Source organism: Synchiropus splendidus, chromosome 1 (assembly GCF_027744825.2).
Source record: "Synchiropus splendidus isolate RoL2022-P1 chromosome 1, RoL_Sspl_1.0, whole genome shotgun sequence".
NCBI lineage: Eukaryota > Metazoa > Chordata > Actinopteri > Syngnathiformes > Callionymidae > Synchiropus > Synchiropus splendidus.
Window position 1 is genome coordinate 31,110,803 of NC_071334.1, and position 15,976 is coordinate 31,126,778.

A 15,976-nucleotide genomic window follows, 5' to 3' on the forward strand; every position below is an offset into this window, starting at 1 on the left:
TAAATATATATATATGAAATGCTTTCATGCTATTATGCATAATTTAATCAAAAATTGAGGCGGTATTTACTTTTACATTTACTTCAAAATTTTACAAAAGTGTTTTTACCCAATGACATTGCTGACATAAACCAAAAAATATTATATAATATCCTCACTGTATTCATTTTGTTTTATTACTTTTGAATTATTCTTAACAGAACAACATTAACAGAACAACAATTTCTCAACTGTTACATTTAAAATCATCGATCACTGACACAGCTGAAGGCTTACTCATGTAAAAATGGACAGTGTTGAGAAAAAGAACAGTACCAAAAAAACAATATTAAGCATCATGCTCCTACACCTCAGAGAACTCATTTCAAATCAGGTCAAAGGTGGGTATGAACCATGAAGGAGGAAGGAACAAAGAACAAGACTCCTTCACTAAACTCTGGATGAGTATTTCATTATTCAGAATTATTATAACTTATTGTATGCACTGCGATTCAGTGGATCTTCCACTTCTTTTTTGTCAGCAAAACAAAGCTGTAAAAAACAGAGGTAGAGGCAAATTATACTGGAGAGGGTGGCTGAGTCTTCGACATCCCATCCTTGTTGTCATAGTGATGGCATGGCAAGGTGGAACAACCTATTCCTTTACATGAGACTCGGCGACGGAAAAGCCCCAGGCAAATATTAAGATGTTGACTGTCATTAGATCCTGGTAGTAATCTTGCTACATCCAGTCTGTACTTGTACACACTCTCTATATAAAGGCACTCAAGCGGCATATGCTTGTTTGTGAAAACATAAATGCCTACACGTACTTTTATATTATCGCAGTGTCCCTGGTGAAAACTCCTACAGCTGTTCTGATCGCCTCCCACTGCAGCTGCCTCGTGTTATCAAGGAGCTGATGGAAATTCATCAGTGCCAATCCACACAACAGCAAACAAGCAACTGCCTTTCACACAACAATCGGGGTGCAGAGACTTGAGCACTGCTTCTGCTCACAGGTTAGAATCCCACACTGACTATTGGAAACCTCATCTGATACTATTTGGTTAAGTTCATTACCACCCACGTTTCCACACTCCAGACTGCAAGTTCAGAAGTTGTTGGGTGTACAACTCTGAACAACGTGATTCAGACTTCTCCTGCACATGTAAATGTTTTGTAATCGAATGAAAATGAGGGGTTTTCTCCCAAATGTAAGAATTGCATCTAGTCATAACAACAACAAATTTAATAGTAGATGAAGTTTGCATGGGCACTAACAGACAGCACAGTGGACGTGACCTTGTAGGCAGCATATTGCAATATCTGTCATGAAGAAACAAATCTATTTAAAGACGACACACTACCTTTACCAAAAATGTTTGTTTGAAAATAGGGAGTGCTCATGAATAAAATCATTTGCTTTACATTCTGAACAGTGAAGAGTCAAAAGCAAGAGAGTAATTATAGCAAGGAAAACTTATAATATAGGAAAACTAAGTACACACCAAAATGATGGTTGAGGCAGACTCTTGGCTTAAACGATAAAAGTACATAGACCTCTGTTAGAACTAGGGATGGGTAGCTTCCACATTTGGACCGATATGGTGGTACATTGAGTACTGTGGAATGCACCTGTACTCAATGGTACAGATATTTGGTACTACTGCGTGTGTTTATGTGGTAATTTATACTCATTTGTTTCATAATAAAACCTCTTTTTTTTTTCAAATTACCCTATTTATTTCTCAATATAAAAAAACTAATAGATCATAACAGTGTCTAATAACTGTTTGTATTGCTTCAGATACAGATACAGATTCGCGCAAATTTTGTCAATAACTACAACTACAGTTTCAGTAGTTGACCAACACTAAGTCATAAAAAACAAAAATACTCACTTAAAAACCTGTACATTATGATATTTTTAAATGTAAACTTTTTACTTCAATCTTGTTTTTACCTGAGTCACATTTGTACTGTAAACCCATTTAAATATTGATATTGTTTTTCTCCTCCCCTCGAAAATATTTCTCTTTTATTTAAATTGTTATCCCCTTATTTCATCTATCCTTTAGGTAACACTGCTGATTTCATTGTCAAGAATATCTTTTGAATAAATGAAAGAATCCCTCTGCTGTTCATTTACTAGGAGCTTGTTTTGGAGGCCCTAGGGGATTCTAGTATGTGGCAACATTGTTACAGGAATCGGATCTTAGTGCGGTCCTATTATCTTGGGGCTTTTTTTGGGGAGGGAAAAACTGAACTGCAGCAGATGGACTTTGATGTCCACCTGATATCTCCAGTGGGAGAACCTGGACAGCAGGTAAAAACAATATTACTACTGAACTTTACTATCATTTTAGAAACCCACCTCATGTCAAGTCCATTGAGGAAGAGGATTCTATCACCAGGTTTCAGGCCACATTCCTCAGCAGGACTATCTGTGAAGCAAGAGAGATGGCTAATGATCACACATGAAGGCATCACTTCACCTGCTCGCAGACAGATGGTGATTCATGCGCTGCTGTCAGTCTGTGGGGGACAGTCGCAGCGCTGATGACATGAAATTTCCTTGCTTCATTTTGTTAATTACATAAGAAAGCAGCCCTGTCAAAAGCAGCGGCTCAGTAGGGATGAATTCGGCATCACCTCCTTATCAGTCAGCTCCTCAAATTCTCCTCACATTGACTGTCATGTGTTTCTGCAGGCTTCACTGAGGCAGCGGGTGTGTGTCTATGTGAATTGAGACTCTCAGAATAGTAGGATGAATGCACACAATTCATCATATAATAATAATAATAATAATAATAATAATAATAATAATAATAATAATAATAATAATAAAAGCAGGCTTGCTGAGTTGAGATCACGATGAGAGCCACGCCACCCACCCCACCATGTCCAGATCAACCTCCATAAGGCACACTGAGTCAGTCCGCTCTGACTGCTCCAGCACATGGTGGTGGGAGATGATGGTGGGAGGAAACAGTGACGTCAACATCACACAAACACACATACAAGTGAGGTCTGTTTATGGCAGACACCTCTTTGTGCATTTCTTTCTAACTAAATAGATTAATCAAGCATTTATATAATAAATAATAATAATAATAACTACCACCCCAAAATGTATTTTATTTTTACTTCTGCCAGGGAGGTTAGGTTTTTGCCAATGTTTATTTGCTGGCCGTATACCTAGAAGTTTCTTCAACAAAGTTGCTGACAACAGGAAGCAATGCATTTAGTATTGTGGTAGTGTTCTGGATTATAAAATGGATCCTGCTGACTGTCCAGCCATTGCTACTGTGCCAATACTCTTTCTAACTTTCTTTCTTGGTTTTCTACTGGTTTGAGCGCTTGAGCGTTTTGTGGACAAACACAAATACATAAAAATCAAGTTAGCAGGGGACTGTAACTAGGACTGCAGGTGTGTCTATGCTTGCTTCTCTCTATAGTAGGTCCAATGACGGACTGCTGACCTTTACAGAGTTCCCTCTTACTTGATGACATTTGGCATTCATTTCATAGATGTGAAGCAGTGGTGTGCCGGGTCCAAGCATATTAAAATTGATGGATAGATTTATTAAAACCATATTGACAAGAAGGTGACTTAATCTAATCTAATATGAATTGATTCTTGTTTATTTATAAACTGTAAAGGGTAGCAAATAAAAGCTATCAACATATTGTATTTCTTTTTAAACCATGTAAGCTCAAATGTCCTAATAGAATAAGGTATTTAAGACTACAGTATGAATGAACAAACTCTCACTTCAACTACATGTCCAAGCTTTTTATGCCTGGATGAATTAGTTATCAAATCCGATTTCACTTTTGACATTTATTGTGATTCACTTGACGGAGTCCACTGCTTCATTGATCTGCTCATTCATTTTACTGAGCAACAAATAAATCTCTTAAAAGCGTAAAAGCATTGGCAACCGTCACCAGAAGGCTGCTGAATTTCACCTGCTTGGAGTCTTTCCCAGTCGGAATATACTGGAGGCTCATTTCAATCTGCTTCCTGTTACACTCATCATCCTCTCACATCATCAGCCCCCAGTGGCTGGCAACAGCAGATCCACACACACGTAAAATACATCTGCTCCCCTCCGCTAGCCAACTGTGAACAATGTTTGGGTCAAACCTGCACACAAAGTGAGGGGGTGTCTGCATTGTTTTGCTTTTCAAAGAGCGAACGGGTACCTGGGATGACGGAGTCGACACAGACAGGAGCATGACCTCGCAGCGTGAAACCGAAAGTCTTTTTACCCCTGTAAACACGAATGATTCTGAAAAAGAACACCAGTTTGAAAGTGAGAATTCATTGAATAAACAGCACTGATATAAATAGTGACTGAAATACGACAAGGGGCAACCAGCTATTAGATGGAAACATTTACTCAGCAAGACTCAAAATCAACAAATGAATGAAGCAGAAATGGAAGTGCCACAACGTACAGTTGACTTGCAATGAGCCTGTTTCGAGGTAAATGTAATATTACACCAAAGTGCTTTCACTACTAGAACAGATTTTTATGTAGTTAACAACACATTCTGAACTCATACAAATTTTTGGTTTTGTTAAAAGAGTGCTTATGGTGAGACTGAAAATGTTGAAGTATCATTCAACATGGCCTGAAAATGCCTCAGTATTTGAACATGTTACATTTCTGATGAACTGCCAGGTCATATGCTGGTATTAGCATGAGATTATTTTTGGTAAACACCGGCTGTCTCTGGATCAGTCACTGGCATATTTACACCAACCCTGTATCTGTTTTGATGCATCACTTCCTGTGGGTGGGAGCAACGCTTGCCATGTGACACTTCTACGACCTGCTTCAAACATATTGGTTATGTATCATTTAACTTCTACAATCTGGTTCTCTCACGTCTTCATCTCTTTCCACCAAGACCTTATCTTTCTAACTAATATTACTAACATTTATTAAGATGACTTTAATCTTTTACTTATTTTAAGTGTCACAGATCCCTTTTTGCACCACGAAACCACAGGTTACTTTCAAAAAATGCTGGGTCATTTTTAAATGTGTGTATAAAAAACGTGTGAATGAGGCACGTGGCTGTGAGCAGGTTGGGACAGATGAGACCATCTTAAGTAAAAACTTTCACCCGATAACTGTAACGAAAGAATTAAAAGCACAAAGCAGCTCGGCTCGTTTCTTCACAAAATAGTATGTGTCTGTATTTACAGTAATATTTTAGTATAAAGGTTGTATGCATATTCTATAGAACTACTACTACTGCATATTAGAGTGAGGATATTGATTATGACTTTGTTGTATAGCACAGAGTTGGGCAATACAATTTTATATGTTGCAATAGGCTGTCAACCCGAAAGAAATTCAACTAAAATTGTGTTAGTCAAACATTAAAAAAACAAGAAGAGTGGAAACAAGCAATTACAATGTCTTGATAGCACAACTATGGGTAGAAATAAAATGCAGCCACTTCATTTCGTGGCATTGTTATTTATTTTGTGGGACAGAGCTAAAATGACAGTCACTCATGAAACGTTTCAATGTAACCATTAGTAGCTATGGAGGAACAAAAGCAGACATAAAATGAGGGGGGAGAATATAAAGAATATAAAGACCTAAAAAGAAATGACTTCATGACATTTGGAATTCAAATAGTAATGATTCATAGAACAAGCATAATTTCTTTTGTAGTTTTGCTGTGACCTCAAGAGGGCTGAATGAATGCAGGCAAAGGGCTGCATGTGGCCCCTGGACCGCACTTTGCCCATGCTATTTAAGTCTGCTGGAAGGATCCCAGTTGAAAGCAACTGATTGATCCTTCACAGAAAAGGCAACAACAAAACGCCATTAAAGTAATGATAACAAGAGGGAAAGTGGTGCGGGTCCTGTTTGCTAAATCACTTCAAAGAAGAGCCACATTTTCACCATTATCGATCACAGCATCACTGATCAAATCTGTCCTTCCTTCACTGCCTGCATCACTGTTCTGCTGCACGCTGGCTGATCCATTGTCATTTCAATCGGCAGTGCTATTAATTACGATATAGCGTCACACAGTTTTGCTGATTGCTGGTTCGATTGCTCTCTGGTGATGGGAGGAAATTCCGGTTACATCAAGTGGAGACACTTCTTCACACTGTCTATCCTCCGTGTGTTGCTATGGAAACACCTCGTGGGGAAAACAGCCAGGGTATGTAAACAGGGCTAAAACAAAAAAGATAGGAGCGATGGAGGAACAGAGAGAAAAACTCCATTCTTTGCTTGTCACGGTGAGCTGCTATTATGTAAGACAGAGCAAATGCACGTTTGCGAGCGCCTCTCTGTGCTTGCTTGTCAATAGAAAGGCTGATCATCAACACGTATCCTGCTACGTGCGGCTGTGCAAACCCAAATCTGATTAGAAATAAATGCAGTTGAGGAGTTGATGCTTGTTTAATGAAACTACAACTACTCATCAATATTATCTCCCCCTACAGTTTTTTTTCCATAATTAAACTCATTGAACATGCCATTTAAATATAACAGCACTGCTGTATCGCTATTTTAATACACTGAACACAAATCGTTCAGCTACTAATTCTCTGAGTAGAAAGCAGTGCTCTTCAAGAGGTCTATACAACATACAATTATGAGTAACAGTAATTCAAACTGTATGCGATCATAGCAAATGTGTGCTATACTGTAGTGTTAGGCGTATTTTTTTTTCCAATGAGGATCAGAGCCAACAACTACACACTCTATGTGGAGACAACTGTAACGCAAAACACTGCTTTAGTAAACAGGGCTTAAGGTCTGATGGTGGGTTGCAGATGTAGCCTGATCTCAGTGAGGCCAAATTTTCCAGCTGAACAAAAACTGTCCACTTTCTAACCTGAGAAGTCAGTGCCACCTCTGCGCCCCTTTAGTAGTTTGAGGCATTTTAATTATGGTCTTCCACCAGAAAAATCAAATTTGTATTATCCTGGGGTTGTCCTCAAAGCCAGCATGTACTAAATCAATTTGTATTCTTTCAGAAAAAAGTGAATGATAAACAGTTAAACCATGTCTTTGGCTGATTGCCTGAGCGCAATGATTTCACTGTTTGTAAGTACAGCCTGACTCCCTACCTTTGGTTGGGTCCAAGAGGAGGGTGCGCTGGTATCCCAGACACAGACTTCCGGTGGCCCCTGTCTCTGTCCCCATCACCCCTTCCTCCGGGTTCCCCATCTCTGGGCAAAGAGCTTGCACGTTTGGACCCATGACGGTGGTCGGAGTGGTCCTCGCTCCGACTCCGGCGGATCCGTCCCTGTGGTTCACTGATGCTCTTGCTGCGGCAGAGTCTGTTGATCACATTCTGAGAGACGGAGTCATCAAAGCGCTGTCTGTGCTTCTTCGGGATGAAGATTCTGGCAAACATGGTGGCATGTGGAGAAAGAAGGAGGCTCGTGTTAGTTTTGGAGTCCAAGTATGTTAAAAGACAACCGTAAGTCCAAGTCGATCCATCCAACAGTCCATCAACTGAGGATTTGAAAATTCCACTGGAGAAATCAAAGTGTCCAACGAGCCTCACAAAAGCCCTAAATCGATGCTATTTGTATTCAACAGGCTTATGTCTTTCAAGTTTAGACAGATTCTTTCCCAATAGGAAAGAAAGATAAAGCATAAGGTGAATTGAGAAGTCAGGATGAGAAGCAGCTGCTCTCAGGAGATCTCTCAGTCTCGGCTGGCTGAAGTCTCATTGCTGCAGCGTGAGAGTCAGAATCTAGCAAGAAAAAGGTGTGTGGGTGTTAGCAAGCATGGGATGTCTCTCCCTCTCTTCCCTTCTCTATATCATCAGCTTGTCATTCTCTCTCCTACACTTCCGTCGGTTCGTCACAACTACGCCACTCAGAAAACAGGAAGCATTCATCATCTTGTTAACCTGAGACTGGACATTCATCATCAACCACGTCTATTCTGATGAGGAAAACAGAAATTCTTTCAAAACAACATTAAAGGAAAAGCGTCCATGAATCCATTCCAAAATCAACAGACTATTAGACGTTTATCCTGTGGTGAATAATCGATAAAAGATCTCTAGTGTACTGTAGTATTCACACAGTAAAACTGTGCAATAGAACAAAAACTAAAAAACTAACTAAAAAAATGAAATTGATAGACAGACAGATGATACACATTATGTTGACAACAATCATTATTCTTGTATTATACAGTAGCTGAAGAAAAACTGCTGTGAGAGACATGACGTGAAAAGTGTTTCTTTTATTTCGTTCTTACATTTCCCGGGATTTCAGCCTTAGTCACAAGCGATCCCGAAAGGTGCAAAAATGGGTTTCCACAAGACTAATTTGGTGGATGATTCCTAACACCTTCTCCCTCTGCCACACTTGGCGTCATAAGTGGGTTCGGTCACCATCAGGCCATCAAAGCGGTATGATATAAGCTAACATGTGTGGAGGGATACTTTTCCAGCCAAATGGAACCAAATGTCACTGTGGGGGTGTTGAGCATTCAGTCTGATAGAACTTGAACGTTGATTTTAAGAAGAGAGAGGCAAGACAAGGCAACCCACACACAGTGAACAGCAAACAAATTTCCATTCATATGTTTCTTTTAATAATGTAATGAATTAATACATATTTCAAGATATGAACACTGCACTGATGATTCCCTCACAATTGAAAAAAAAACAGAAAAAGCCTCTTCTATTATCATTGCTCAGACAATCCAAACTGAATTATGGGAATAAACTGAAGCCTAGGCGACGCGGAAAGCCAGTTAGAGCTGAATTTGATTCCGCATTTTGTTTCTTTACTAAATCATAGCAGACCAAAGCCCCAACTGTGCGGGAGTCTGAACATAGCTTTTGCACAAACAACCATTTTGGTTCCTACCTGCACCAGCATGGGATTTCTCACTGCAGATCAGATGAATCAGACATGAGAAAGCATGGTGTCAATACCCTCTGTGATAAACAAGGGTTCATTTAGTAAGCCATAAACACACACATAGAACAGACAAGTGGATTCTGTTGCAGTTGAAAAACAAATGAAGCTCTGTGAAGTTATTGCATTAATGAGACAACTGGAGATAATTGTCCATACTAATGTTTCATGACACAATCACTCACCGAAATGACTACTGTATGTACTACTGTGGCATGTTCCAGGTGTTGAGTACCACGTCTGTTCACCTGTGTAGCATTTTAGCAAACTCCATGTCATAAAACAAAGAAGGGTCAAAGATTTCATTGGAAACTGATCGGGACAAGTTGGGGAAGAGAAGGGTTGGGTTACTTGAAAACAATGGAAAGGAAAGTTGCCACACAGTTTTGACTACTACAAGTGCTGCGAAAATAGAAATGGAACGCGAGGCATCAATTTACTCACCACCTAGTCAAGTGACTGACTAATTGAATTTGAGCGAGCCAGCATGTACAGTACTTCCTGAACACCTGATTAAACGGTTGTACTTTATCTTATTATTATTATTATTATATACACACACACACTCATCACTTGTATCTTAGCGTGGTGTGATCTAATGTTTTTACTAGGCATTCATATTCTGTGTTCTTATGAATCATATGCATACAAATCTTTATAAAGGGTTTCATAAATAGAAAATATTTACATTTTATAACATTTTCCTTTGACATTCAGACAACCCCCCTCCCCGAAAAAAAAAAAAAGAATCCCTGTTACATAACTATATATTTGGTTGTCGAGCTTTAAAAATGTCTTGTTTCCCTCCAAGTGGTTATATAACAGACGATACTGGTCTGTTCTAGAAACAAATCTGTCCAGTTACAGATGAGTGTCACAGTCTCGGCAGGTTCTGATCTGTCTGGGGTGTAAAAGCTTCTGAATTTATTTAGTAGCCAGAAGCAATAGTGCGCAGACTAGCGGACATGATGAGAGCTGTCCTAGGATAAAAATAAATGTTCTGTTCTCATGTAGGTGTGGAGGCACCCACACTTGAGTCCCTGTTCTAAAGAAGCGTCTCTATATTTGACATCTATTCATACCCTGATTCTAATATGTCACTGTTATTGAACTCACATTAGAAGGTTTTGAAAGTACTTGCTGCTATACATGCATTGTACACGCAGAGACACAGACTGTTTAAATACATCTCCACTTGTCAGATCGGTTGGACACCAGTGTGGAAATTCATTTCCACAGCCAGCGAAAGTCAGATTTCACCTCAAAGGTAATTAATTCATTACGTAAACAAATAGAAATTAAGTTCCACTACATATCTTGTCAAACACAACAGTTTTGTCACCTGGTTTGGCTTCTATCACCAGCAGGCATCGAGTGTCAACAGATGATCAGCCAGAGAAGTGGTTGTAACTTGTCATCTAGATCTTGAGAGCACAAACTACTACTCAGTAACTCATCTACACAGGAAAAAGCTCCTGCCATTGGTGGACAAAATGACTGCTAAGGGGTAAACACATCATCCAGCTGACTGGAAGAAGCATGGTCTTAAAGAATCACTCAAATAGAGACACCACAAGAGAAGCAGGAGACCTCTGCCTTACATTCAGAGTCATAAATCACACTATCAAAGTGGGTAAGGGTCAGATCTTCCAACAATCTTCATGTGCACAATGAAAGACAAACCCCAACATGTCACCAAAATGAGCAGAGCAGAGTCTCTTCCCTGTCAGAATTGATAGCGTCTTTCAAAATATCCATAAATTCTGTATGATAATACAATTCAGAGTCTTACAGCAGTCTGGTCGACTTGGTCTACTTCTGTTCTGCCCTGCTGACTCATCTTGCTCCACTGGTGTAAATGGGAAGAGGCCAACTCCTGCAACCTTGACAATATTGTTTTGTAACTCAGCTCTCAGCCTGCCATGTTACCATAGTATCTACGACCCACTCCTGGCCATATCTTGTTATTACTCAAGGTCCCCTTCTGATGAAGATGATAGCTGACTAAACTGTACATCTGATTTAAGACTGATTTAAAGGAAACTATGCATTTACTCATTTATTATGAATATTTTTCTTTTTTTGACAAGACAAAAAATCATTGTGCTTAAGTGTTAACTGCACTGGGCATTACAATATTGAATATATGTCCACAACAAGAGTCTATCTAATTAATTAAAAATGCAACATCATGTCACTTGGTCACAAGACGTTGCACTGCCCTTGTAAATGTATAACAACACAAACCAGAGCAAACAGCATTAACACAACACCTCACAAATCATCAAGTGAAGGTTGCCTTTGGGAAATATTAAATCTTCGCTTCTATTTGTATCTGTTCCTCCAACAAAATGCTGACACAGGAATCCTAAAGCCATTCTAAAGTTTCATAGCTACTTCATAATGATTACGAATATGCTGCCATTGTCGTGTTTTATTAATGTAAAGACTACATGCATGCGATAACATCAACAGATCATTGAAGTTCTGACTCTTCCTAGAACTAAGATATTAACTGTGATGCATGATAGCATGATACAATGCCAGTGATGCAAGGAAGAAAGGAGACTATAGTGTAAAAAATAAGATTTTTCGGAGCACAGACAGATGAATTTACAGAAAAACAGTTGCACCATACTGTTCTGACAAAAAAGAAAACAGCCGCAGACCTAAACATGCGGCACAAACACAATGTAGCAATACTCAGCTCTATCAAATACAAATAGTGAAATCACAGTAAAAAGGGATACTGGAGATAGTCACTTACATACCCCAAACAATTCATTGTTTCCTCCTCAGTGCATAATCCAAAATGAACGACAGCACACCAATTAGCAAGAACTACAAACACAATCTACTCCAGTGCTGAGAAAATGAATATAGTGAGACCTCAGTGAATGCAGCAAGCTGCCTTAACCAAGTGTCAGGGGAAATGGACAACACACACAGTCTGAGAGAGAGAGAGAAGCACGAGCAGTAATAATGAGAAAAAATCCATCAAACAATCCTCGAAGGGGTGAGGATGTGATGAGATAGGAGGAGGGCTGAACACTACAGAGAATTAACATTTCACTGGTGCCTGCACAAATATGTGTGCTATTAGTCTTACATACATTCAAATGACGACAATCTACAAGTTTGAATAATTCATGTGACATTTAGGGGCGAGCAGACGCCTCACATCATTTTGAGGTGTGGAAAAACAAGTATTTCATCTCATGCTACAGGACAGATCTGCCAGTGATAAAGTCAGACTACAAAGGGAATCATAAAATCTGTACTATTAGTCATGAAAGTAATAAAGAAAAAAAGAGGAAATTGCAGTAGATGAATAAATAAACAGCATACATAATTAAGTGTTGCCATATGTCTTATAATTTAGTGCTCCCCTGACACCAGTCAATAGAAGTAGAATCATCACAAGTTGCGGTGACTACCAGTAGCACTAGTGGTGTTTGCAGTAACTTAGTTTGGTTGTAAAGGCATAGGAATAAATTGTTTTAAGTAAGCAACCCATCAGCAGCAGTAGTTAGGAGTTGCAGTAGTCGTAATGAGAGCTATTGCAGTAGCAGAATTATCGGCAAAAGTAGTGGTAGTAGAGGAAAAACAGGTTCCAAATGAGGCACACAACCTTCTGCAAGATGAAACGCCAGCATCCGAAACGGATGAGAGGAAATGAGAAGGCATGTGCAGCAATGACAGATTGGGTATATCGGTCAACAGAGGACCAGGTCTCTGAAAAGTCACAATCTGGCATGGATCCAGATTAGCATGCTGCCATAATTTCAATAAGCCTTGTTGCTTGTCAGTCAGGTATTTTAGTACAAAGCAGTGTTGGGTGAGAACAGCATGGCCTTGATTTTTGCCTATGAAATTATCCAAATTATCTGGCACAAAAGATGCGTTTTCTGTGAACAATTCTCAAGTTTCCAAAGCCAAGCCACTGAACGAAATGCCTAACCAGTGATACTTTAGTTGACATGGGGGGTTCAGTGGGATTTAGCCAGAGTGGCAGATGGAGCAACCTTAGTCGCTAGAGTGTCTCAGAAAAGTACTAATCCAATTACACAAACACAGAGAAACAAACTCCAACATACTGCATTGTTACATTGTTACATACATTGGATTTGTTAATGTTGACATGGCAAGACACAACAATAGGCTGCAATCCTGTGCCTAAAGCAAGCGGGGATTTCTCTCTCATCCAGCCTTTTCACCAACAATCGAAAGTGCCTCATCCAATCAAAAGTGTCTATGAATATAGGGCTGAATATAGTCAGTCAGTAGCAGTACAGCACTTCAAACTTCAAAATGGCAGCTATGGCAACTCAAACAGTTGCATTAGCACTCGAGAGTAGGGCAGGGATACTATCAGCTCAGAGAAAAGAGTACAAGACTTATTAGTAGGAGCAAAGAAGAATTACAAGCACACATTATTGTGGAAGTGAAAAAATTACGAGATTTTTTTGCTTTGGATTTCGAACGAAAATCCAGAACTCGAATGGCCCCGAAAAAAGCTGGAAAAAAACATAACATGCACGGACCGATCAGCTGACCCACGACGCACTTTGTCATTGTGTATAACGCAGCCTCTATACGCAGACGTGTCCCGTTAGCTACATCTACTGACTGTTTTTTCTTCATATTGAGGTGTAAAACCTTTCCTGTCTCTGGACCGTGGTAGAGTGTCACAGGGGAGGTGCTCGCTCTCCACACCACACCTCCAGGGTTTGATGTCCTGTTGTGGGCTGGAGCTGGGACAGGGATGAGGCGAGTCTGGGACAGAGTGTTACTTGGTTTATGACTTTGTCACAGCCAAACTACACAGAAGCGCACATTCAGAGCTGGACACGCACCGGGCACCTCTTCACTTCTGGAGAGACGTCACTCACTCGGCAACCCCTCCCACATGCAGCGGCCACACACATAGAGGAACAGCGCACCTGCAGCAGACGGTCTACATTCACTCCTACAAAAGCCTATTTTAAGGCTTGGAACGCATTATTTCTTTTGCCATTCATTGTAATGAGAAAAATCGATCTCGAACGGCCGTCTGGAACGGATTGCGGTCAAGAACCGAGGTACCACTGTACATATTTTTAATGTGGATAGATTAGTACTAAGCAAATCGTTGAGCAGTAGAAAACTAAAGTTTCAGTTGGTATTACAACAAGTAGCATGAGCAGTAATAGTAACATAAGTAGAAGCAACAGGGGTTATGAGTTACAAGACCACTCTCAAGGAGTAAGACTAGTATACAGTAATTAAACACTGATAGTGCTTGCACTGTGTGAGAAATGCATCTACTGTTGTAACTAGAGGTAGCAGCGGACAAAGATGAAATGAGATGAAAATGAAACAGCAGAAGTTGAATTTAGCTGTAAGTATTAGCAAGTAAAGCTATTAAATTGTACTAAAAGAAACTACTTCTGAGTTAAGATATGTAGCGTATCCCATAATTTCTTTAATTCCACAGGCGGTAGCAAATAAAATAAAATAAAGTAAAATGAACAGAGCAGACTGCAGTGCAGGACTGCAGAGGAGGAGTAGCGAACCAGAAGATTTATATCCATGCAGTTCCTACAGAAATCGACCACAAACTCCTTGGCCTTGTTGGTGACCAGACCACAAAAGTTTGTCCAGCTTACTCTCTGTCATCTGAGAATTGCTGCTGATCAGAGGGAGGTTGCACACTATCATGTCTGACACACAGCCATGCATCCTTATGTTCTGCGGCATGTCAGTTAGGGTATGTGCTATTAAAAGTAACAGACCTAGTAGTACAGAGTAATGAGTAGACATGGTAATGGAAATGGGACGACCTAGAATTTTCAGTTCCGCTCTCATCACATAGAGAACTCCACAACATAACCTGAACCAACAAAAGCACTATGCACTGGAATCTGTCCTGCGACTGTTAGAGTAGGTACTATGTGTTCCAACAGCGTCATTCAGCTGGTTTTGTACAGTACTGTACAGTACAGAATGTTAAAGATAGGTTTTGTTGTGCAATTGACTGGAAAACTGAATGAGGCCAACAGTGTCTTACAAACATTCACCTACCTGATGCTGGAGATGAGCTGTCGATGCTCCTCAGTGGTCAATACATCAGGGAGGACAGACGCCAGCCAGTCCACTCTCTTCTCAGTGGCATACTGCTTCAGCACAGCAAAGAGTCTGTCTTTTACTTCAGGCTCATCTGCCAATATCTCGTCAACCTGTTGTCACAGTGAGGAAGCTTTTCAGAATCATTTCCAGACAATAACATCAGTGACGACTACACCTACCCTCCTGTTGAATTCCAAAGCTTTATATTTGCGGTCTTGTCTTCCTCCATCTCCCCCGGTCTGACTGTCCTCGATGCTGACGCTTCGCTTCTGCTTTGACCCGAGACACAACACTCCCAGACGCAAGGTGCGTCCCTGAGAGGACTTGATGAGTGCTGCAGCTGTCTCATGCTGTCTGACCGGGATACCATTGACCTCCAAGACGTAATCGCCTGCCCTTAGACCAGCTCGACCAGCAGGGGAGCAAGGTGAGCAATCCTCAACAAGCAGAGGGCAGTCACCAACGATGGTGAAGCCAAAACGACCATCCGCACCAGGTGTGATGTCCATCTGTAAGGTAGAAAAGGAAGGAAAGGTTCTGTATTGCTTATCCACGGTGCAAAACTTGTAAAACGTATCAAGCAAAAAATGGCTGGCTTAGTTTGTATCCTCCATCTTAGAAAAAGTCTCCAGTCAAAAGAGCTTGGAAATATATAGCTGGAATCTGAGTAGCATTCCATAAATGTTAGAGTTATTTGCAAAACAAAAAACAAAAAGAAATCAACCTTAATCTCCAAGCACTGCAGCTTTTCTATTATTAAAATACAGGGATAATTAATTTATTTTTACTTATTCACTTCAGATATTCATGTAATTTAATGCATAGCTTCCAACCACAAGCAAATAGAATTTGAAATTTTGTTTTCCTGCTGATTTTAAGATAAATAAGTATAGTAAATAAGTTCATTTTCTATTGAAAAACACTTTCTTTCATTTTTTCATATTATTGAATTCC

At 40.0% G+C, this 15,976-nt stretch overlaps 1 protein-coding gene across 11 annotated transcripts in view; it reads right to left on the reverse strand.

The window, feature by feature from the left end:
- The window catches only part of grid2ipb (glutamate receptor, ionotropic, delta 2 (Grid2) interacting protein, b), a 30,234-nt gene that overhangs the window by 10,242 nt on the left and 4,016 nt on the right, over positions 1-15,976 (reverse strand). For 7 of the 11 annotated variants that reach the window (XM_053860471.1, XM_053860490.1, XM_053860480.1 and 4 more), the window contains 5 exons: positions 15,202-15,531; positions 14,978-15,132; positions 7,097-7,375; positions 4,192-4,277; positions 2,357-2,426 (listed from right to left, as the gene is read on the reverse strand). In XM_053860471.1, the coding sequence (XP_053716446.1) occupies positions 2,357-2,426; positions 4,192-4,277; positions 7,097-7,375; positions 14,978-15,132; positions 15,202-15,531 (920 nt within the window). Of the gene's footprint in view, positions 1-2,356; positions 2,427-4,191; positions 4,278-7,096; positions 7,780-11,685; positions 11,802-14,977; positions 15,133-15,201; positions 15,532-15,976 lie in introns of those variants that run through there. The other 4 variants (XM_053860523.1, XM_053860499.1, XM_053860507.1 and 1 more) reach the window with 3 other exon arrangements.